Source organism: Brachionichthys hirsutus, chromosome 4 (genome assembly GCF_040956055.1).
Source record: "Brachionichthys hirsutus isolate HB-005 chromosome 4, CSIRO-AGI_Bhir_v1, whole genome shotgun sequence".
In the NCBI taxonomy this organism is placed as follows: domain Eukaryota; kingdom Metazoa; phylum Chordata; class Actinopteri; order Lophiiformes; family Brachionichthyidae; genus Brachionichthys; species Brachionichthys hirsutus.
Window position 1 is genome coordinate 1433001 of NC_090900.1, and position 22581 is coordinate 1455581.

The 22581-nt window shown below is 47.2% G+C and overlaps 2 protein-coding genes across 2 annotated transcripts; one reads left to right on the forward strand and one right to left on the reverse strand.

Annotated features, from left to right (window-relative positions):
- Nucleotides 1-1128: 1128 nt before the first annotated feature.
- Nucleotides 1129-13916, forward strand: rab11fip1a (RAB11 family interacting protein 1 (class I) a). The gene is made up of 6 exons (XM_068738356.1): nt 1129-1478; nt 7452-7888; nt 8038-8941; nt 9913-11529; nt 12258-12363; nt 12552-13916. Exons 1-6 carry the CDS (start codon nt 1129-1131, stop codon nt 12753-12755), a joined length of 3618 nt encoding a protein of 1205 aa, XP_068594457.1. The 3' UTR covers nt 12756-13916.
- Nucleotides 13917-15029: 1113 nt separating this feature from the next.
- On the reverse strand, nt 15030-16934 carry prlhr2a (prolactin releasing hormone receptor 2a). The gene is made up of 2 exons (XM_068760751.1): nt 16483-16934; nt 15030-15672 (listed from the first exon to the last, which is right to left on the reverse strand). Exons 1-2 carry the CDS (start codon nt 16932-16934, stop codon nt 15030-15032), a joined length of 1095 nt encoding a protein of 364 aa, XP_068616852.1.
- Between the last annotated feature and the right edge of the window lie 5647 nt (nt 16935-22581).

A 22581-nucleotide genomic window follows, 5' to 3' on the forward strand; every position in this document is an offset into this window, starting at 1 on the left:
CAGAACACTGCCTTCAAGTTCTTCAGTGTTTTTACAAAAGCCTCTGACTTCTGACATTTGCAATGCAGGAAATTACATTAACAGGAAACAGTGTCTGTGCTATTCACCTCATTGCCACTGCTTTTCCCATTGTTCAGCAGGAGGAAGTGCAGTGAAACCATTTACGTTCCGTATGCTTCTACCTTTGGGTTCTTTCCCATGGTCAGTCTGATGTACACACTGATGCATATCCTCTTTTGGATCGGCCCCTAAAAGCAGTGTGTTCAGGACATGGAAGCAAACATGTGACTGTGACTTATTTTCCTCCCATGGAAAGAAATCTAAACATGAACACCGACCCTTTATGACCAGGTTCAGGCTCCAGTCATTCGCGCCCAAATAGCCTCTGAATCAATATTTATGATTTTACAATGAATGTCCAAGTTGCAGGAAACTAAATGTTTGTTAAACTCTACGAGCTGCATTGAAACTCACACAAACCAACAAAGCAAAAAACAACAGCTGAACTCATTTGATCAGTTGTGTTTTGTCATATTCTCTTGAAAAGAATCTGCAATTGTTGATGCAAAACGATAAAAAAAAAAACTTGTCTTGACATTTTCAAGATAAGTCAAGACAGCAATTTATTAAAAATAATAAAAATGTTGTTTTATAAAGCAGTTTAATGGTGCATGACTTATCAACGCCTTCCTACTCTATTGTCCAATCACGAGCTGCCTATAAAAAAAGGTTGAATTATCGACCAATCGGTGAACAGTATAAAGAATATGGGGGTGGGACCTTGTACACAACACGGAAGTGAACGCTTATTTACTTGGGGAAGGCAAAACAAGCCGAGCGCTGTCATGAGAGCCTCTCAGAGGAGCTAGTTGCGTCCTGTTTTGGTTGTAGAGGCTAGTAGCAGCCTTAGCTGAGTGGCTAACTCAACTCGAGGCTTATCTACAAAGCGACGAAGAGGAGGAGGAGGAGGAGGAGTACAACGACGTGAGCAAAGTGCGCTTCCTGGTCTCACTTAAGCGCGGTAACCTAAAACCCGAAGCGGCGGAGGACCGAGCCGAGTTCAGGAAGAGGCCATCTCGTAACCTACTCCGGCTTCGTTTTTTTGCCGAAGCTTAACGGACTTTCACGATGTCTCTGGCCGACCAGAGCCAGCAGTGGTTCCCTACGAGCGTCCAGGTAACGGTGCACCAGGCTCGAAGCCTCCGGGCCAAGGGCAAGAATGGCACCAGCGACTCCTACGCCATCATCCAGGTGGCCAAAGACAAGTTTTCCACCTCGGTGGCCGAGAGGAGCGTGGAGCCGGTGTGGAAGGAGGAGGCTTCGTTCGACCTGCCGCTGTTCCACCCGGGCAACGCGGAGCGCTGCACGCTGAGCGTCACCATCATGCACCGCGCCCACGTGGGGCTCGACAAGTTCATGGGTCAGGCCGTGGTCAACCTGCTGGGTCTCCATGACAACCAAGGTCGCAAGAAGACAGAGTAAGTGACCGGTGTGACGTCAGATCAGGTGTTCTCTTTGAGTTTCAGGTTGTGGGAAGAAAGAGTTCCTCTGAAGTCCACATCAAAGTGGTTTTAAGCTTTAAGAGATCCAGTGGATCCTCCATGAAGGCTCCACGGCGCCCTCCGGCTGCACTGGGGTTTGGGTTTCACGCTCAGACACTCTCTTCCTAAGATATTGTGTCTTAGTAATCCGATTACTTGGTGGTTTCCTTTCCACCAACGCTGATGAGATTTCCACTGATGATGATGAATATAGTTATTAGATAGAATGTTCGAGTACAAGTACAGTCACACAGTAGCATGTATTACAGTACAAGTACAGTCACACAGTAGCATGTATTACAGTACAAGTACAGGCACGCAGTAGCATGTATTACAGTACAAGTACAGTCAGAGTAGCATGTATTACAGTACAAGTACAGTCAGAGTAGCATGTATTACAGTACAAGTACAGTCACGCAGTAGCATGTATCACAGTACAAGTACAGTCACACAGTAGCATGTATTACAGTACAAGTACAGTCACACAGTAGCATGTATTACAGTACAAGTACAGTCACACAGTAGCATGCATTACAGTACAAGTACAGTCACACAGTAGCATGTATTACAGTACAAGTACAGTCACACAGTAGCATGCATTACAGTACAAGTACAGTCACACAGTAGCATGTATTACAGTACAAGTACAGTCACACAGTAGCATGCATTACAGTACAAGTACAGTCACACAGTAGCATGTATTACAGTACAAGTACAGTCACGCAGTAGCATGTATTACAGTACAAGTACAGTCACGCAGTAGCATGTATTACAGTACAAGTACAGTCACACAGTAGTGTGTATTACAGTACAAGTACAGTCACACAGTAGTATGTATTACAGTACAAGTACAGTCACACAGTAGCATGTATTACAGTACGAGTACAGTCACACAGTAGCATGTATTACAGTACGAGTACAGTCACACAGTAGCATGTATTACAGTACGAGTACAGGCACACAGTAGCATGTATTACAGTACAAGTACAGTCACACAGTAGCATGTATTACAGTACAAATACAGTCACACAGTAGCATGTATTACAGTACAAGTACAGTCGCACAGTAGCATGTATTACAGTACAAGTACAGTCAAACAGTAGCATGTATTACAGTACAAGTACAGTCACACAGTAGCATGTATTACAGTACAAGTACAGTCAAACAGTAGCATGTATTACAGTACAAGTACAGTCACACAGTAGCATGTATTACAGTACAAGTACAGTCAAACAGTAGCATGTATTACAGTACAAGTACAGTCAAACAGGAGCATGTATTACAGTACAAGTACAGTCACACAGTAGCATGTATTACAGTACAAGTACAGTCGCACAGTAGCATGTATTACAGTACAAGTACAGTCACACAGTAGCATGTATTACAGTACAAGTACAGTCAAACATCCTGTCTAAGAGGAGCATTTCTAAAAAGCCCTTGCGGTCTTGTTTCCGTTGAAAGTCCTTTGTACATAAATCGACTTAACAATACAAATACAAATAAATTACTCCACAGATGCAAAATAACAATAATTAAAAAGACACATAATATGTACTGCTCCGTTTTAAACTCATTTGGAGTGATAGAGTGTTAATTAGGGTGAACCACTGTGTTTTAAGAGCGTCCCTCGATGGACTCATCAATATTTCATCGCCTCTCGGGTGTTTCGTCCTCCTCGCCCGATCACGCTTCGGTGCCGAGGAGCAGCTCGAGTACGCCGATTCCCTTTCGCCACACTCGCTCCATTAAAGCAGGGACACGTCGTTCTGGACTCTCTCCACCGCCCGCCTGTTATCAGTGTCTGCGAGGAAGGAGCAGAATGTGCGGTGATGGCGGGAACGCCGTCCGAGACTATTCCGTTCCCAGCCTGCCGCCCCGTCCGTCCCTCTCGGTCGGAGTCGAGTGATTTCACGACGATGGAATGGAAACATTGCGTGTGTCATCGAGCGCGCGCTGAATCCGCTCGCTCCCCACGTCTGTTCGAACCTGTGCGGCGGTTTGACGTCACGCTGGTGATTTGGGCGTGCGAGGAGGCGAAGCAGCACATTGTTTGTGAACGGGGACACCAACGCTCCCTGTTAGGAGTTATAAATAAAAGAATCAGGGCTTGTTAAATCCTCTCCTAACGTATGACCTTTGGTGAAGACGCGCCTTGACGCAGCGCCAGGATGACCTCGCCCACTTGTTTTTGTTTTACAGTCATATCTTTAATGTTATCTTTTGTTTGCGCAGTCATTTCGACCCTTTTCTAGCAGAGGTCGCTCCTCGCCTTCGACACTCTGCAGTCTCCTCTCCGGCGCGCTGCATGCAGGCCACTCGTTGGGTGTTACCGCGTTCACCCTGGAGCCTGCGGTGTTCCATTACTCTCCTGCCTCTCTGCCGATATGGGCTGTGACGTGCAAGGCTTTGTTATTCCACCGCATCATAGGGCCACATATCAGAGTTATGTGAGGCATAAATATAATCATCTAACTGTTTAATGGCTTTTTATTACAATCAGGCAGTTAAAGTATTTTGAGCTTTGGCTTGAGTGCATTTTATTTCACATCTAATGTGTTCCAGATAATGGATTATTCACAGCCATGAGGATTCACTATCTGTCAATCTGCTGCTTGTTTCCACGATTTCACTGTTAATTAAAAAAATTAGCTTGACTAAATATGGATTAATTCAATTGACATCGATTTGGACTAGTTTTTACAGCAGAAGGCGATAAATCCTAACAGTCAGCCCCCGTGACGCTCAATATTTGGCCGATAGAGTAATTATTTCGCTACAGCATCGGATCAAGCCCAGATGTTGCAGAGCCAGTTCTCCGAAGTCGTTTTCATTTGTTGGGATTCAATATTTATCTCGCAAAGAGAGAAATCCAAACCTGACTTTCCTAAAACCAAGATGAGAATCAGGATGTGAGCAGCGGAACAAGGAACTGGCTGTAACACGACCCCGGCCAATATCCTCTGGGAATCTAAATATATTCCTCAGTATTGACACTGGTATCGACTCGGAGAATAATTACGCGTTTAAATGTTATACCCGGGGGAACCTGTCCAGCGGTTTGATTCTGTGCCGACAGGAGAGAACATGCACCGTCTGGAAACAGCCACAGCAAGGCCGTTGTCCTGCGGGTCGTCAGCTGTGGAGCTTTCCCTGCTGTTTTCCCCACGGACAAGAGAACAACCAGCAGCTTCCTGACTGCAATGAGAGCGTGCGATCGCTCTGTCCTTGGGCTAAAATGTAGTTAGGCATTGTTTGTCTTGGCTGGCTTGGTAACGCGGCATGTTTGAATCGCTCAGCGTAACGTTCAGGACATCGGGCGCTGTTCAGCACCTCCCTGCACGTCGGAGAGTCTTTGAGGAATGTTGGTTCGCTTCCAGGGACCGAGCAAACACGACACGAAAAATCATGCTGCAGTAGAAAACTCATTGCTGCGTGTTTTATGTAAATGGAGTGAGTTAGTTAAGCGTTCCATAGCTTATCTCTTAACTCATTGAGTGCCAGGGTTTTACAAGCCGCACAGAATATTCTTTACTATGACTATAGTACACCCAATGTACCAAATGAAAGATGAAAGGTCACATCTTTCATCATAAAAAGAAAGTGCATTCCTACCGTTTTTAATTCCGGAGTTATTGGCCGTTGAAGAGAAGCAGATTTCAATGTCAGGGTTAGAAAAAAAAACTTCTTTAGACGTGAATGGCACTCAAAGAGTTAAAAGGTGGAGGATTCTGCAATATTTGTTATCTTTTTAAAAAATCAGTAAATGTGTGTTTGTGTGTGTGTGTGGGGGGGGGGGGGGGTTGACGAGAGAGGACGTAATTGCTTTGCAGTTTAATTATTAACGGCATTAAAGTGATTAACGCCGTGGGGCCGACGTACCTGTGCCAGCACTGTTGTTAAAACACAAACAGAAATTGTTTTAAAGGCAAAACTATTTTTCTTTGAACTTCCTTGAACTAATAATGAGCCAACAAAAGTTGATTTCACATTCTAGTGGGCAGGTTTTCATTTCGGCGGCAACATATCGTAGGGCCATTACTTTTAGGTGCAGCGGCATGAGGAAGAAGGTGAAAGGTCAATCGACAATCTGTTCTCAGAGACCAAAGATCAGTCCAAGATTTTAAGCAAACTCATCGAGATCTCTCGGACCGGAAAAACAAACATGGGCGTCCACGCAACCGCCAAATCTTATCCGAGCTCAAAAAGGTGAAGTTGGTGTCGAGGACTCTGCGTCCTCAGTGCTGTTGACAGTCGGAGAGCTCTCGGGTGGAACTAAATAAAAGGGGAAATTCCTGCCGTAAAGGGCGGTTCTGCTGCAGCATTAGTGGATCTAATAATAGCGACGCTCTAATTACGAACACAAAGCGTCTACGATCTGGAAACCAATAGCGGGATTTGGCAGGGCTTTCTAGGACATACCTACCATTCCCCCGGTTGGTGCTGATCCTGTGCAAAAGAGAAGACGTGATGGGGGGGGGGGGGGTATAAACAGTCAGGCGTTATCATGGTTGCCATGTTACTGCAAACAGGAAGTGGAACAAACTGTTCATCTGGTGAATGACACTCACCAGTCTCAGGTCTAGCAGGTAGCAGTTAGCATGCTAACACGCGTCGGGTCTTTATTTGCACCTGCATTGAATGTCATTTGATCTTAGTTTTAGTGATTCTGCACTAGTATGTAAAATAACACGTTAAAAATACTCTGACCGTGTTCCTTCGTTAACGGAAGCAAATCCTCCCACTGGCACAAATGGGAAAAATAATTACAGTGGTACCTCTACTTACGAATTTAATCCGTTCTGGGACTAGCTTCGTAACGTGAAAACTTCGTAAGTAGAGACGCATTTTGAATGTAAATGCACTAATCCGTTCCAAGCCCCGCAAAAGTATTGTAACGGTTCATGTTTTAGGAGTGTTCATTATTCCTACGCTGCAGAGAGTCCGCAAAGGCATCCAGGGAGGAGGGGCGGTGTGCATGTGGGGGTGCCGCGAGGAGGAGGAGGAGAACGGGAGAGCTGCGGGAGTTAGGGAGAGTTACCCGTCGTGTGCTTATTCCAGCGTCCGACGGACGCTACATTATGATATTTTTTTTAAATATTAATCTACCTGTTAGCTGTTACTTTTTGTCCTCTTTGTTTACTGGTCCTTTGCGGTGTTTTCTGCCTCGCGTTTCTTGAAAAACTGATCCAATGACGTCTGCTTTTGCCGGCTTTTGACAATCCGTCAATGTGCGAGGCAGACGTCATCATAATGAGCAATAGCCCGACTTGTCAACACTTTTTCCGGGTGACACGAGGGGGACACGAATAGCATGCTGGGATACACGCATACGCAACGGGTTGCCAGGCAGATTTTAGGCGATAGCCAATGGCAGAGCAGCTACGAGCAGCTATTTTTGACTTCGTAGCCTGAAACGCCTCCGTAACGAGAGGCAATATTTTCCCATTCAGAAACTTCGTAACCTGAAACTTTCGGATGTAGAGACATTCGTAAGCAGAGGTACCACTGTACCTAAATAGTGAAGGAATTTCATTTCGTTATTAAATCATTATTATTTATTTCGTATGACGAGCAGTTTTAAATGTTTGATTAGAAATGTCAATGTACATTGATATTAATGTTTGTTTTTAATCAACCAGCATCATAAATTGTAGACCCATGTTTATCCCGAGACAAAGGCAGGGAATAATGTCTCACACTATCGGTATGTACTTTATTACGCTGGGAAAATGAATATGAGGATAAATTACCTGATGAAACTGGGGAGGGGGGGGGGGGGGGTTATGGCAACATAATGAGCAAGAAAGCCAGGTATGAAATAAAGCCTGTCATTTATTCCCAGGAAGTTCCCATCGTCTTGCGAGGATTCCGTCTGAAACATGCAATTAATTTTGTCTGTTGTCTCTGCAGTTGGTTCACGCTGGTGGACAAGAGTGGAAAAGAGGACAAGCCAAGAGGGGAGGTCCTGCTAGATATCCAGTTTATGAGAAACAACATGTCAGCCAGCATGTTTGACCTTTCCATGAAGGACAAACCGCGCTCCCGCATCTCCAAGATCAAGGACAAAGTCCGTGGGAAGAAGAAGGACGGCTTCTCTGACTCCGCCTCCGCCATCGTTCCCTCCGTCAGCCAGGTCCTTACGGACAGCGACCCGGAGGCTGATGCACAGTCGCTCAATCAGACTCCAGGAGCAAAGAAGAAATCTAAGCTCAAAGCGCTGTTTACGCCGAAGTCCAACTTGGAACGCAACATCTCCAAGTCCATGTCTACACTGGGAACTCTTCCTGAGAAGAATTCCTCGCGTAGCGGTAGCCGCTCTTCTGGCCTCAACGTAGAATCTCCTCAAGGTAACCTTTCCATGCACAGTTTGTACTTGCCTCGACAGGTCTTTCTCACCTTTGCTGCACAATGCTAGTGAAATGCTGATGTTTTGCATGTAAACAATGACATCAGACTTCGCTCTCTACCCCCCCCCCCCCCCCCTCCCTCCCCGCAGTTAAAAACAAATTCAAATTCCTGGGACACAAGAGAACAGGCAGCTCTGACAGCAAGGTGTCTCTGGGTGCGTTCTCCCTGCTGGGTCGCTCCAATAAGAGTAACAACGACCAGAACAGCCTCTGCGTCAATGGCAGCCACGTCTACGCTGAAGAGGCGGAGTCTAAAAGCGGATCCAGTCTCAGTCTGAACAGCTCGGGCCAAGGATCTGTGGAGGATGTCCCCAAACTGACTGTGAATGCGGATCCTTCTTTTCCCACCATACGGGTAGAGTCGGATAGTTCAACAGTGGAGCAACAGCGCCATCAAGAGGAGGAGGAGAGAAGGCAGGCTAACGAGAGACGCATGGCAGAGGCGAAGAGACTGGAGGACGAGGAGAAGTACAGGGACCATGCCAGGAGACTGCAGGAAGAAGAAGAGCGCAGATACCAAGAGGAACAGGTGATGAGGAGACGCGTCCTTGAAGATGAAGCGAGGAGGAAGAAGCAGAGGGAGGAAGAGGAGGAAGAGAGGAAAGAGCAAGAGGATCGGCGCAGGAAGCTGGAAGCAGCAGAACTCCAGAGGTTTGAAGAGGAGCGGCGCAAAGCAGAGGAGCAGAAACGGCAGGAGGAGACCTCCATGAGCGAGAGGCTGACGTCCCTGTTTGGGATGATCCGAAAGAAGGACGAGAGAAAGGAGGAGGAGGAGGTACATAAACAAGCCAAGGAGGTAGCCCCTCAAGCCGAGCCACGCGCTCCCAGTCAGCTCGTCTCCCACCGCGCCTCCAACCCATTCGAGGACATCCCGTTCAACGCCGATGCTCAGGTTGGCTCGGTCGATCCGCAGAAGTCCGGCCTCAACCCACAAAGCCCCTCCGCCATGCTGGTCCTCAACCGCGCCGCCAAAGTGTCTGCAGTGAAGCCCAGGTAGGACCTGCTCTCGTTTGCACTTCTAATGCTGTGTGAAAGTCGTGCTGTTAAGGGATGGCGTTGTTAGCGGCGCTTGTCTTTCACTCGGATTGACTGGAATTCAATGTTCACCTCCAGGTGAGTGAAACTGACCACACTGCTTCTTTTTTTTAAATTTGTGTACACGGAAGAGCACATTCCGAATATTCAGTTTCATCCAACATCAAGTTTGACGACTGTCAGAATGTTCCTCCCCTTTCCCCCCCGTTTCCCTTGGCGTTGACGTAACCGCTGTCTTTGAGTCCGCCCATTGGGCGATGGACCGGTTTGAGCGGTTTGGTCTCTCTTCGGGTGGAAACCTGGGCGTGGCTTGTGAGGCTTGTCGGATGTATTGGAACAGGTAGCGCGTTGAGCTCGTAAAGAGTGGCCGAGCTGCAGCCTCTCCTGCTTTGCTTTGAGATATTTTCCATTTGGATTTCGATCGGATTTTTCATATTTGAATCATAATGGTGAGCGGTTTGTTCTTGCTGTTGTCATTGATTTAAAGGGGGTTTACATTCTAAAGGCTGTTTTCTGTGTCGTAGATGAGGTCATTTAAATGTGTTTGGGTCATTTTAATCTTCCTAATGTGTTTGATTTGAAGCCCTTTTAGACTCCCTAAAAATGCGGGATACAATTTTAAAGCAAAAATGTCATTTAGAAGTATTTCCATATTGACCAGATGAAGGTTCTTAAGATGTGATAGCTAAAAATAGAAACTGGCCGGACTCGGGATTCTTCAGTCTGTCCGTTTGTCAGTGACGTGGAACCGTGGACATTTTTGCGCCCTGGTCTAGTGTGGACTTAGGAAATACTTTTGAAGTGTTAACCGTTTTAGGGCTACGTTGCGTGAAGTTGCACAGGTGAAGCTAGTTGAACTGGTGACGGGTTGTACATTGGTGGAAATGAGTTAAGGAAAAGTGATGGTCAATATTTTCGCTCTTTGGCAGATTGGCTAAATCTCTGGAGTCGGAACCCCCTGAATGCCAAACCCCCAGCCAGCCGTGTCCTTCCCCAGCAACCTCAGAGCCCCCCCTCTCTAGGGTCCCATCTGAGTCCCCTGATACTTTCTCCACCCTCCACTCCTCCTTGGCTCCGCCAGACCTGTCTGGTTCCCCTCGAGGCAGCACCGAGAATTTGTCATCTGTGGGGTCTTCTCCGACAATGGCAGATAAAAAGAAAAGGGCCCCCATGCCTTCTTCTCTGGTACCTGGGACCCAAAATGGAGGAAGTCACACTGCTGTGAGGAACATCAACAACCCAGTATATGTAGAGGAAAATGGATTAGAGCAAGGCAAGAAAATGTCCTTGCCACTTCCTGATTACGAATCCTTATTTCCTCAAAAGAGACACGGAGTGCAAGGGCAAACGCGATGGGACCACATCATTGCTGAAGTCAGTCAGAAACACAGGGACAGTCCACCAGAGTTTCTGAGTCAAGAGATGAGTGTGGATGGGCCCGTGCCGCCCAGACCTGGTCTTCGGTCTTCACTCCCACAGGAGAGTCCTGCTCCGAGGAATACTCAGACATTCAATCAGGAGCCCAAGCCTTTGCCACCAAAAAAGAAAATAGCCCTCACACCTCGACCCGACTCCACTCAAAGGCACAGCCCGAACATTGACCACCAGTCTGCCATGAGGTCCAATCCACCTGTGGTCCCAGGACCCGCGAAAACGGATGCATTGAACAAAGAAAGCCTCTCGGTTAGATCCAGGGACGGAGCCGCAAAGGTGTCGCCCCCAACACTTTCACCCAGACTAGCTGGCATTGGTCACAGGGATACAGCAAAACCAGATGATAAAAGAAGTGTGCAGCTCACTGTGAACCAAGAGGCACCCATTCCTAGACAAAGGACAGTCGGCGCAGAGCCGGAAAAACAAGTACATTCCAGCACGCCAAACGCTGTCTCTGAAAAACACATGAGCGGCAGCATCCAGCCGTCGTCGAGTTCAGGAATGAGCAGCACAGATAAGACAGGCAGGCAGATGCAGGAACACTTCGCAGAGTTTGACCCGTTTCCTACTGCGGGTCTTATCTCCAAAGATCCGTGGGCACACGTGAAGCAGAACCAAGAGGTAGATCAGGGAATGACGGCAGAAGATCTTGATAGCATTTTTAATCAAGAGAGACCGACGGATCCATTCTCTAGTTTTAATAGCAACGACTCAAACAGAGCCGCTGAATCCAGGGGGAAAGGCGAGGATCCTGCTTTCCAAAGAACAAACTCTCAGAGGTCAAGTCAGGGTCTTCCACCCACAACCCCAGCCCCGGATAAGCAGGGCTTCTCCCCAAGAGGCGTCGCCAACGAGCCCAACGCCCCAAGTCCCCAGGCAGATTTGAAAACACAAAGCCTGACGTATGGACAAGAGGATCTGTTTGGAGCCGGACCCTTTCCTGCCTTCTCTCCCGTGACCTCCTTCGAGCCCCTGGAGGTCGTCATGGAGGAACCGGAACCTCAGGCGGGAGATTTGTCTGGAAGGATGAGGGCGTGGGGGTCTCCCTCTGAGGCGCCGCAAGCCACTGCACAGAGTAGCAATGGAGGTGGTTTATCTTTTACTCCACGCAGGTGAGACCGATCAGGCCGTTGATCCGGACGTCACGCATCTCGCTGTCGTTGTCGTGTGGAGGCAGATAAGGTGTTGGGGGGGGGGGGGGGGGTTCGCCTTGGGTGTGGCTGGTTTGAAAGCTTCTGATTTCTTTGCAAAGTTTCTCTTTTTTTTGCATTCAAATCTGAATTTTGGAGAGAGTTTTGGAACTTCGGCAAAACAGTAGATTGAGTTGTTTGATCGCCATGGAAGCGGATTTTTGCCAAATGTGATGGAAGAAAGAGATGAATGTAAATCATGAGAAGGTTTAGTGAAAATGAGAAAATAACATATCATTAAAAGGGTGGCACGGTGGCGTAATGGTTAGCGCTGTCCGCTCACAGCAAGAAGGTACCGGGTTCGAGTCCTATCTGCGTGGTGTTTGTATGTTCTTCCCGTGTCCTTGCGGGTTTTCTCCGGGTTCTCCGGTTTCTTCTCACCTCCGAAAAAACCCTCAATTTAGGTGAACTGATTATTCCAAATTGTTGAATTGAAAGTTTCTCATTATAAATGACTCCTTATTCTGAGTTTCTCATCACCTTGTGGCAGTAACTCATGATTTAAAGAAGATGACTCGTTATTTTCAGAGCTGATTTACAGGAAGCTCTTCTCTCATGCGTAATTCTTGCTGTTACGTCCGTGCTCTGGTTTACTTCCACGCTGTGATCTCTCGAGGGTTTTATCATGAGGACTTCCACTTTCTTTTCAGGCCTCACCCCGTGAAGCCCATGAACTCGGCCGAGAGCCAACAACCCGTTGGCTACCCCGCCGTGAAGGAAATAAAGGTCCGCGACAGCGCGCCGGGGCGGATTCAGGTACGGCCATGTTGGCGTTTCCAGGAGGAGTATTTCTGTGTTGCTTTACATAAAACATGTTCATTACCCATTTTGCATTGACACATGAAATTTGAACTTTATAAAAAAATAACTTTAAACAAATAAATCTCATCCGGAGAATCCCTTTCGAGTGAGAGGTTTTATTGTGGCCTCCTGTCTCCCGTCAGGCGCCACAGTCGGTGGGAAGTGGGCCGTACACTCAGCTGACGCAGGAGGAGCTGATCACAATGGTGGTCAGGCAGCAAACCGACCTGTCCAGGAAGAGCGCCAAGATCGTCGAGCTGGAGGAATACATCGACAACCTGCTGGTGCGCGTCATCGACGAGAAGCCGGCCATCCTGCAAGCTCTCAACGCTCCCAAACCAATGTGAGGCGAGGGAGGCGGCCATGTTTGTTCTGAGCTCGGTGTCGAGGCGCAATCGTCTTCACACTGAGAGCATATGCACTTTTGTAAATTTTTGTTTTTGCAGTTAAATTTGTCTAAGAATGCAGGAAAATGTATAAATAAATATAAAATATAGAGGGAAGCAAATGCATTTGTTTTGACACTAAGGTACAGAAATTAGCATTTAAATAATAAAATAACTTGTTACATAAATGTAACGGCTTAATAATCTATACTTGTTGAAACGCGAGCTTTATTTAGCCGGCTAATGATGCAAATGAAAGCTATTCTCGCTGTTTAACTTTTATACGCTACGTTTTGTTGAACTTATTTGTGTTATCAAATGCGTAACCTTCCATAAACGTTACGAGTTTACACAACAGCTTAAGGAGTTAAGACTATTCCTCACGTATACAGTATATATTTGCAATAAGATGTATCCGTGTGATAACTATTAATGAGCGCAGAAAAAAAGCGAAATGTCTATTTTACAGGTGCGCATCCTCTTGATTTTCTTTGCTGATAGTTACTATGAATAGTTTTTAACTAGACAATCAACATGCCTTCCGTTTGACTCACCACATTTGAATTTAAGCTGGTCGTCCAGCCCTTAAATTAATATTGTGCCTATTTTATTTGCTGCAAAGAAGTGTCCTTAGAAATCCAGCGGTACGTAAAACGTACGTGTAGTCTGGATTACACGGTAGCAATTTGAGTTTTTGTGCACGCCGTGAAGTATTAGCGAGCAATGGTACGCAATAAAACTGTTGATGTTCCATTCGTAATACTTTACAAATCCAGACGTCATTAAAAAGTCGTCAGAGGAACAGTTAATCGTCTCTGCAGCAGCAAAACCCAGCCGGCCTCGTCTTTGTATTTAAACTCCACTAACGAACGAAGCCTTTGTCGAATAATTAAAGCAACATGAATGAACTATAACTTGTGCCTTCAACAAACTTATTTTTTATCAGTTTTACTGGAGCGAGTTTTTCCGGCTACCTCTGTTTGTTTTTCTGGACGCCTTTGTGAATGTGCAGCTTGTTCCGAGCGTTTGTCCTTCAACACCGTGAAAAGCAGCTGCAGTCGGTGTGAAGCGAACAAAAGACGCGATCGAAGGCTTCATCCGAAATAAAGACTCTTAATCCTTCACCAGATTCTTTGTGTGTGTGCTTGCGTTTATTTCATATACTGTACATCGAAAAGAAGCCAAACACATCGCCGAGCGAACAACTTTCACTGTGATGCATTTAGGACACGCTTAAAACAGGATTTTTATGGCACGTTCCAAATATGAAAAAAAGCTCATACAAGAATTTGAAAGGGACTTCCAGAATTGATAAGTTAGATCTATAATTTTACAATCCAATGTGACGGCAGCGCCTTCAAGAAATATGCAAATGAGGTTGTAGAGATGTGAAGCATTGATCGATTGGGTTGAAAACGAGAAAATAAACTAGAAAAGCTCTCGGTGAGCGCAGACCTCCGCCAAGCAGCTCAGTCCCCCGATGGTCATTTGCGCAAAAGATTATTGTCCTACATTTTATCTCTGTTTTTGGATTCTTCACCATGAAAACAAACATTTAGCAACTGGATTCACGTTGATGTCATTGTTAGTTTAGAAGTTATTCACTGAAAGCAACACTTTCAGTGACGGTGGATTCTTCTGGATTCTAGATCCAGAGCTTTTGAAAACACAACAAATCCGTTTGTCCACTATTCCACAGCGTCTCGGTGAAGGCAGCAGAAACAGAACCTCCTTTAAGAGAGACATTATTGAAAGGGTCCAAGAAAAATAGTTTGTTTTTTTTGACAAATTAATATCTGCAATCGCAAAAATATAATAAAAATAATATATTGTAAAAATTCTGTGGTGAGATAGAGACCCCCACCCTACATGACTCAAATCCCATAAACAGTCAATAATCAACCGAGATTTTGAGGAACACATTTTGAAGCTCTATTTACTGCAATGTTAATGAAAATTTCAAAGTGATCCAGAATCCAGGATCTCTTCTGGATCATCAGTAAAACGTAATCGACTGTTTCTGGTAACATTCCCAACATTTCATGACAATTTCATGACGAGCCGTCTGTAACTTTTTGAGTTACGTTGCTAACAGACAGATAAACACAGGCGGAGGTAACAAAAAGGAACTTTTCCATCATTTTTGCTTTCATCCATTCTTTTTTAAACAACCACCACCACGGTCATCGCTTACAACCAACGCGCGATGACCTCCAGTGTCCAACCACGCGGGCTTCACGAAGCCACGCTCGCCGTGGCGCAGTTGTTGACCGAGATGCCGATGCGGCGGCGGCGGCGGCATGTGAACATTTTGCGGAGCTCGGCCCGGAAGCGGTCGTGCAGCCACGCGTAAAGGAACGGGTTGCAACACGACGAGCTCATGGCGCAGAGGTGACAGAGCAGCTGGATGAGCAGGAAGTAGCGCTTGTCGATCAGGCGGATGTCGACGTCGCGCAGCACGTTGAACACGCTGATGGGCATCCAGCACACGCCGAAGGCCGCCACCACCAGGCTCACCAGCCGGAAGGTTTTGCGTTTGCGCACGCGCTGAGCCGCGGCCTGGCTCTGCGTGCGGTGGCCCGGGGCGACGCAGTTGCGCAGTTTGACGGAGATGCACAGGTACGAGGCGCAGAGCGCGGACAGGGGCAGGACGTAGGTGATGAAGAGGGTGCTGTAGGCGTACGCCAGCCGCTCCGTCTCCTGGCCCATCCAAAACTCCTCGCAGATGGCGAAGCCCTCCTTCTTGAACTCCACGTGGTAGGTGTGGGCCACGGCCGGCGCCACCAGACCGCAGGACAGCAGCCAGATCCCAGAGAGCAGGTAGGTGCACGCCAGGACGGTGATGCGCTTCTTCAGAGGATGAACTGTGGCGTAGTATCTGCGAAGAGGAGGACGAAGATTTAGATTTTATCCAGATGTTACTGGGGGGGAGACGGCGTGCAGAATTCACAAGTTATTGCGTTCCAAATGCGATCCACAGATCCTCTTCATCATCGCAGCCCATGTTGTATTGTATCCGGTTTAGCAGACTCATCGGCCGCCGCCACCGATGTCTGGTGGGAGGGGCTATCTTGCTGCTGCTGGAGCCAGATGACCTCGCCATGTCAGCGAAGCCTCAGATGCTTTCCGACGGTTGTTGACGCTCTTCTCACTCGTCTCTCCTGACCGAAATGACTTCCGAAGTTTAACGGGAGCGCCAGAGCGTGGAGTCGCGAGCAGCGTTCAAAGTCTAATCGTCTCATTGATCACCCCCCCGAGCCCCAAGACAGGGTGACATTAACTTGAAATTTGAATGGCATTATATAATTCAAATTTAGTTTGTTTGTAGATGTGAACTAGAAAAGCGCTCAGAGAGCGCAGACCTCCCCCAAGCTGCTCGTTCCCATTCGAACTGGATCTACACCGTCCACACGGTGATCTGGATCAGCACCAGAAGGTTCTCAGTTGTTCTTGGTTTCTTTATACAGCAATCATGAAAAGTGAATTACAGAGTATTTGTAACAGATTTTTGAATCCATAAATTGAGTTTCAATGTGAAAAATGTATATTTCTTCCTTATCTAATTCTGGATCCGATCCAGATGAAATCCGGTGGTGAGATAATAAAACATGTCCCTTGTGATGCATTCAAGCCCCCCCCCCTTCTGCAGAACTCCACGCAGACCTCCAGGTACCTGGGCCGAACCTACCTGTCCACGGCGATGGCGGTAAGCGTGAAGACCGACACGTACACGGTCACCGGCTGGATGAGGTAGACCAGGTAGCACATGAAGCGGCCGAAGACCCAGCCGTGCGGGTTGAAGGCGTAGGCCAGCGTGAAGGGGACGCACGTGGCGCACATCAGCATGTCGGAGAAGGCCAGGTTCCCGATGAAGAAGTTGGTGACGTTGTGCATCTTGCGGGTGCGGCAGATGACGTAGAGGAGCAGGTGGTTGCCGAAGACGCCCACCAGCGCCACCAGGACGTAGCAGGGGATGACGAGCAGCTTGTAGGACTGCAGCAGCTCGACGCCCACGAACTGGGGGCTGCTGCTGGAGGAGCCGTTCTGCAGAACCACCTCAAAAACCGGACCCGAGCCGCTTCCGTTCACACAGGGGGAGGTGAGCTCGGCCGACCAGCCGCTGCCCGCCCCGCCCTCCATCCCAAAAGATGACCTGGATGGTGTCAAATAATTAAGGCTAATGATTCCTGACCCTGTGGAATTCAATTTGTGAGAATATGAATTTTACTTGACTAACGTTCATTAAAAGCAGCCTTTCTCTGTTTTCCTTTGAAGTCTTAGATGAGTGGATTTCTTTTTTTCGTTTTACTGCAGACACTATTGCTGTGAATCCTTTCATTGATTGTATCATCTTTTCAGCTCAAACCCCTGAACATATAAAAGCAAACATTTCTGCCCGGCTCAGAGGCTGCTCTGGAATAATAAACTCTCTTCGTGTTCACGGTTTGCTCCAGTTCATTTCCTTTCAGGGCAGATATATCGAATGAGGCTCAAAGTCTGGCTGGAAAAATTACAGCCAATATAAAGTGTCAGAAGAAAATATGTTTTTAACTTGGATTGACCCGGAATGTCCCGAATATATTTCTTGAATTAATTTTTGCAGTTACACTAATGTAGAAGATGCACAGGACCGTCTCAAGAGAGATAGAATGAAGGTAAATATAAATTGGGCTGAACAGTTTTAATTGCCATTTATCTCAAGAACATGAAAGTCTCAGGATTATCTATATCCATCTACCCATCCATCCATCCTGTTTGCAGAGAGTGACATATCAGACCATGAATTCATATTTGACAAACAAACATTTGATCCACACAGCATCTATTTTTTTCCCTGAACAAGGGAATACAAATGTAATCACAGGCATGACGATTTCACTTTTGGCTCTAAATTAATTTATTCTGCTAAAATAGAGCAGATTTGTAAAGGAACATTTCAAAACAAACACAAAATCAGTGCAGAGATGCGTCAGCAGCACGAATGGATGCTTTAGGAAGCCGTGGGTAGACAGTATACAAACATGGGCTCATAACAAGAAGGGAATTCAAATCTTATAGACCCACACACAAAAAAACTTCCCGGAAAAAAATGGGTGCCTTGAAAAGCGCTATATAATCAATATAAAATCAATGCATTATAATAAGTTGCAGAATAACAAATGTCACGCACGTGTTTTCACAATGTCCTTCTTTCTTTCCGTCTTAACTAAATCCGGGTGACATAATGTAAAAAAATAAAAAAAATATTTTTTTATATATATATTTTTTAAAATAAAAATAAAAAAACATTATTCTTTTTTCTTACACCTAATTCGTTATGCGACAAACATTTTAATTAAATGTTAAATAGCACAAGACACCTACCGTCGGCTTTCAGAGTGCGGCTGAGATCCGACGCGGAGCCTCAGCGCGCCTCAAGAGAGACGCGCGCGAGGAAAAGCGCGCGTGGGTTTGCGCGCATCTGCTTTGTGATTACGTGCGTGTCGCGTTTATCCAGAACTAAGAACGCGCAGGCGGAACGCGGCTGCCGCGGAGCTCTCGCTTTTAAGCCTGCCTTTAAACTTGACTGACATCTCTGATGAAAGGACGCGCCCGTGACGCGCGCGCTCAAGCGCGTCCAGCCTCAACGTGCCGGTACAGATCATTGATTATTGGGGATTGATCTATTCCTGTGCTTAACAGCAGCAGCCAAAGCGATGAGAGTGATGGGCTCCTTGTTTTTGTGACGCTCCAACAGCCGCGGGGATGGATGCCATGTTTGAACTGTCCTCCTCCAGCGGCCCCAAATATTTGTAAAACAGACCAGGGGGTGGGACGATAAGGAGGCGAGGCGGTGTCTCTGTGAGGACGATAAGGAGGCGAGGCGGTGTCTCTGTGAGGACAATAAGGAGGCGAGGCGGTGTCTCTGTGAGGACGATAAGGAGGCGAGGCGGTGTCTCTGTGAGGACGATAAGGAGGCGAGGCGGTGTCTCTGTGAGGACAAAAAGGAGGCGAGGCGGTGTCTCTGTGAGGACAATAAGGAGGTGAGGCGGTGTCTCTGTGAGGACAATAAGGAGGCGAGGCGGTGTCTCTGTGAGGACAACAAGGAGGCGAGGCGGTGTCTCTGTGAGGACAATAAGAAGGTGAGGCGGTGTCTCTGTGAGGACAACAAGGAGGCGAGGCGGTGTCTCTGTGAGGACAATAAGGAGGCGAGGCGGTGTCTCTGTGAGGACAACAAGGAGGCGAGGCGGTGTCTCTGTGAGGACAATAAGGAGGCGAGGCGGTGTCTCTGTGAGGACAATAAGGAGGCGAGGCGGTGTCTCTGTGAGGACGATAAGGAGGCGAGGCGGTGTCTCTGTGAGGACGGTAAGGAGGCGAGGCGGTGTCTCTGTGAGGACGATAAGGAGGCGCGGCGGTGTCTCTGTGAGGACGATAAGGAGGCGAGGCGGTGTCTCTGTGAGGACAATAAGGAGGCGAGGCGGTGTCTCTGTGAGGACAACAAGGAGGTGAGGCGGTGTCTCTGTGAGGACGATAAGGAGGCGAGGCGGTGTCTCTGTGAGGACGGTAAGGAGGTGAGGCGGTGTCTCTGTGAGGACGATAAGGAGGTGAGGCGGTGTCTCTGTGAGGACGGTAAGGAGGCGAGGCGGTGTCTCTGTGAGGACAACAAGGAGGTGAGGCGGTGTCTCTGTGAGGACAGTAAGGAGGCGAGGCGGTGTCTCTGTGAGGACAATAAGGAGGTGAGGCGGTGTCTCTGTGAGGACGATAAACCAGAATACAAACACGCGTCTTCATGCATTGTGCAGCCTGATTCTGGATCAATAGGCCGATGTGAAAGGACCCCCTGCTGCTGTGGGACTGAGATCTTAATGCATTAATGTAAAGATACAAGATCAATAGAGATTAAACAGTCTATTATTGATGGTCGAAAGTTGTTGTTTTAAATATGAAAGCGATTTTATAGCTGATATAGAGAAAAGCAAATCCGATCAAGCAGACGATGGAACAATAAAGAGAGCGAAAACGAGAATCAGCTGGAATTAGATGGGATTCCACAACGTAATTACACGCCGACACCACTAGGAACGCACCGCATTTAGTTTGGTGTTGTCATGACTGATTTCAATTGAACGCCTCACAACAGTGACGTCACACAAAACACAGCTAAACAAGGGCTTCGATTGGCTGGGGCAAAGTCCGGCCTTCAGGGGAAGGGGAAGGCCGGACTTTGAAGATGAAAGTTTTTTTACGCCTACATCTTTTCACGAGACGCATGGTGGAATCCAGCGCTGATATCCGAACCAACCTGTACTGATCTGCATATTATATAAATATCTTAATCTCGACCCAAATCCTCCTTATTGACTACGCACCCACAGCGGAGAACAAAGAGCCGGGAGAGGGTTAGAGGAACCCTAACACAGGTAAGACGCGCGGTAACCCAGGTGCGGATGCGCAGAGCAGCACGCATGCAAAACTCGCATCTTTGCAAACTGCAGTCACTGGAACGGAAAGGAGCGAGCTCCCCGTCTCCATTAAAGCCGACCCGGCGGTGAAAGCCGCGGGGGACGCGTGTTCTCCTCCTGCTCCTGCTTTTAGCAGAATAAACAGGCCGGATTGCTGTCTTTCCCGGACACATCTCCTTATTGAGTTTTTCAGGTGGATCTTTTTCCATTTCTAACGTCTTCTGAAGAAAGATGCTGTAAAAAAACATTAAAGGAATACGCGCACGAATGCATTAATCAATTATGGATCTGATCTGGCATATTCTGAGGTTCATTTTTCTGTGGACCTTCTACCATTTGCAGAAGATGAAAGTTTTTTTACGCCTACATCTTTGTGAATACAAGACTCTCTCTTAAATGCAGCTTTCGTAGAGGCCGGATTGGAATGGGGCCATTATTACATTATGCTTTTATGTGCTGCACAAGAGGCGCCCATTATCCGCCGACAAAAAAGACAAATTAGTTGAAATTGACTCGGAACAGCGCAGGAATTTCATCTGTCCCGATAGCTTGAGGTTAGCCGTTGCAACACAGGAGCTTTTATCACGAGAACTAACAGGCTTAAGCTCGTAGACGACAATTAAAACGAGAGCGATGCTTGAATGTGTGAACGTTTCTCAGATAAATGTCTGCAAATGTGACTCGCCTGGGCGTGGCAGCAAAGAACCCATTATATTTAGGGTTGGATTCATAATGCAGCTCGGCTGATATCCCACTGGTTATAATGCGGGTTATCTGTGTGGGTAGAAAAGTGGAATTTGGATTTGCGGTTAATTGAACAGAGGCTGTTTGGCCTTGACGGGATGGACCCTCTACTAGTCCCATCATGACATATAAACCGGCCCCTGCAGGAAACTGACCTCTCTCTTTTGAGAGTGTCCACACTGGCCTTGTTTTTAATTAAAAGCAGATTCTAAACCGTTCACCTGCTGATCCCGCCTGTTTTCACCCATTTAAATATCACTATCGGAAAGGGAAACTTGTGCACATTCTCATCACGTCCTTTATACACTCTCTTCCCCTTATAAATCGTTGTGTGTGTGTGTGTGTGTGTCACAGCAACTCATGTTTCCATAGATACGACTGTCATTGGGTGCACACTTCAATCACACCTTTCACGCAGAGTCTGTCTCAGTTTCAGCACACTGTGTATTCTGTTAACGAAGGAGAAGGAGAACAAGGAGGAGAAGGAGGAGGAGAAGAAGCGCTGCTGCCGTGAAACCAGGAGTCTGGACGCCGAGCACCTGCAACAAGTCAGGAAACAGACAGGTATTTACGCTTTGGGGGGCATTAGCAGGGACAAAAGGGGCGGTGGCTGTTAGCTGGAGCTCAGTCACGCAACCGTGCCAGCAGGATCAATCCAGGGCGCTCCGTCTCATTGAGGTGATGCTGACTCAATTGGATTTAAGGCTTTGTAATTGCTGAGGAGCGACGTCTATGTCTGGCGTCATTATCTGAACATACCTGTCCAGCTGAAAGCCACGCAAGACCGGATTTTTGTTTGCATCGCGTTTTTGGACTCAGATTTTGGACTCTGATTCAGCGCCGAACTACAGACGTCCACTATCGATGTGAATCTATGCTCTGGTGGAGCTGAGGCAGCCAGTTACACTCTTTGTGTGTGTGTAGGTCGGCGGTAAAATACGCTCACCTTCCATAAAAACAGGCTTCTAGAATGAGCTGAGAGTCGAACAGGAGCTGGAAAACGGCTCCCTCTGCTTCTTGTATGTCAAACTCGACGTTTCCATTTAAATAATCTGTCAAACGGAAACGTGCTGCACTCACCTCTCCCTGCCAGGTACCCGTTCCCTCCTGGAAGGCGGACAGCAGCCTTGCTTCGCTACTGGAGAACACAGAGACATGACCTCCTTTTGGGTTGACCCCTCTTTCACCATGCTGCTGTTTGGGTCGGTTCTGTTAAAGCCTTTTTTGTTTAGCCACTGTTGCCAGGCTACAACATGTATTTTGGATGCAGTCACCATGGCAACAGCAACGGACGGTTGTCACAAACTAATTTGCGGCTCTGGTGAGTTCACTTTTGACATCACGGGGAGGCAGAGTCATCGAACCGGGTAGCCTGGAATGAAATGATCAGTGGCCCAATCAGGACCCTCTTCTGGGTTCGATCTTGCTCTTCAGATGTCCCACAGCCTCCTTAAACGAATCAAACACGTGTGCTCTGCGGACGAATGAAGAGGAAAACATCGAATTAAACCAGTGTTGTACTTTGTATCGGCATATTTTATGTTGGATTTTCTTCCATCTATGGGATCCGTAGATGTTGGACCTCCCAGGAATGTTATTTT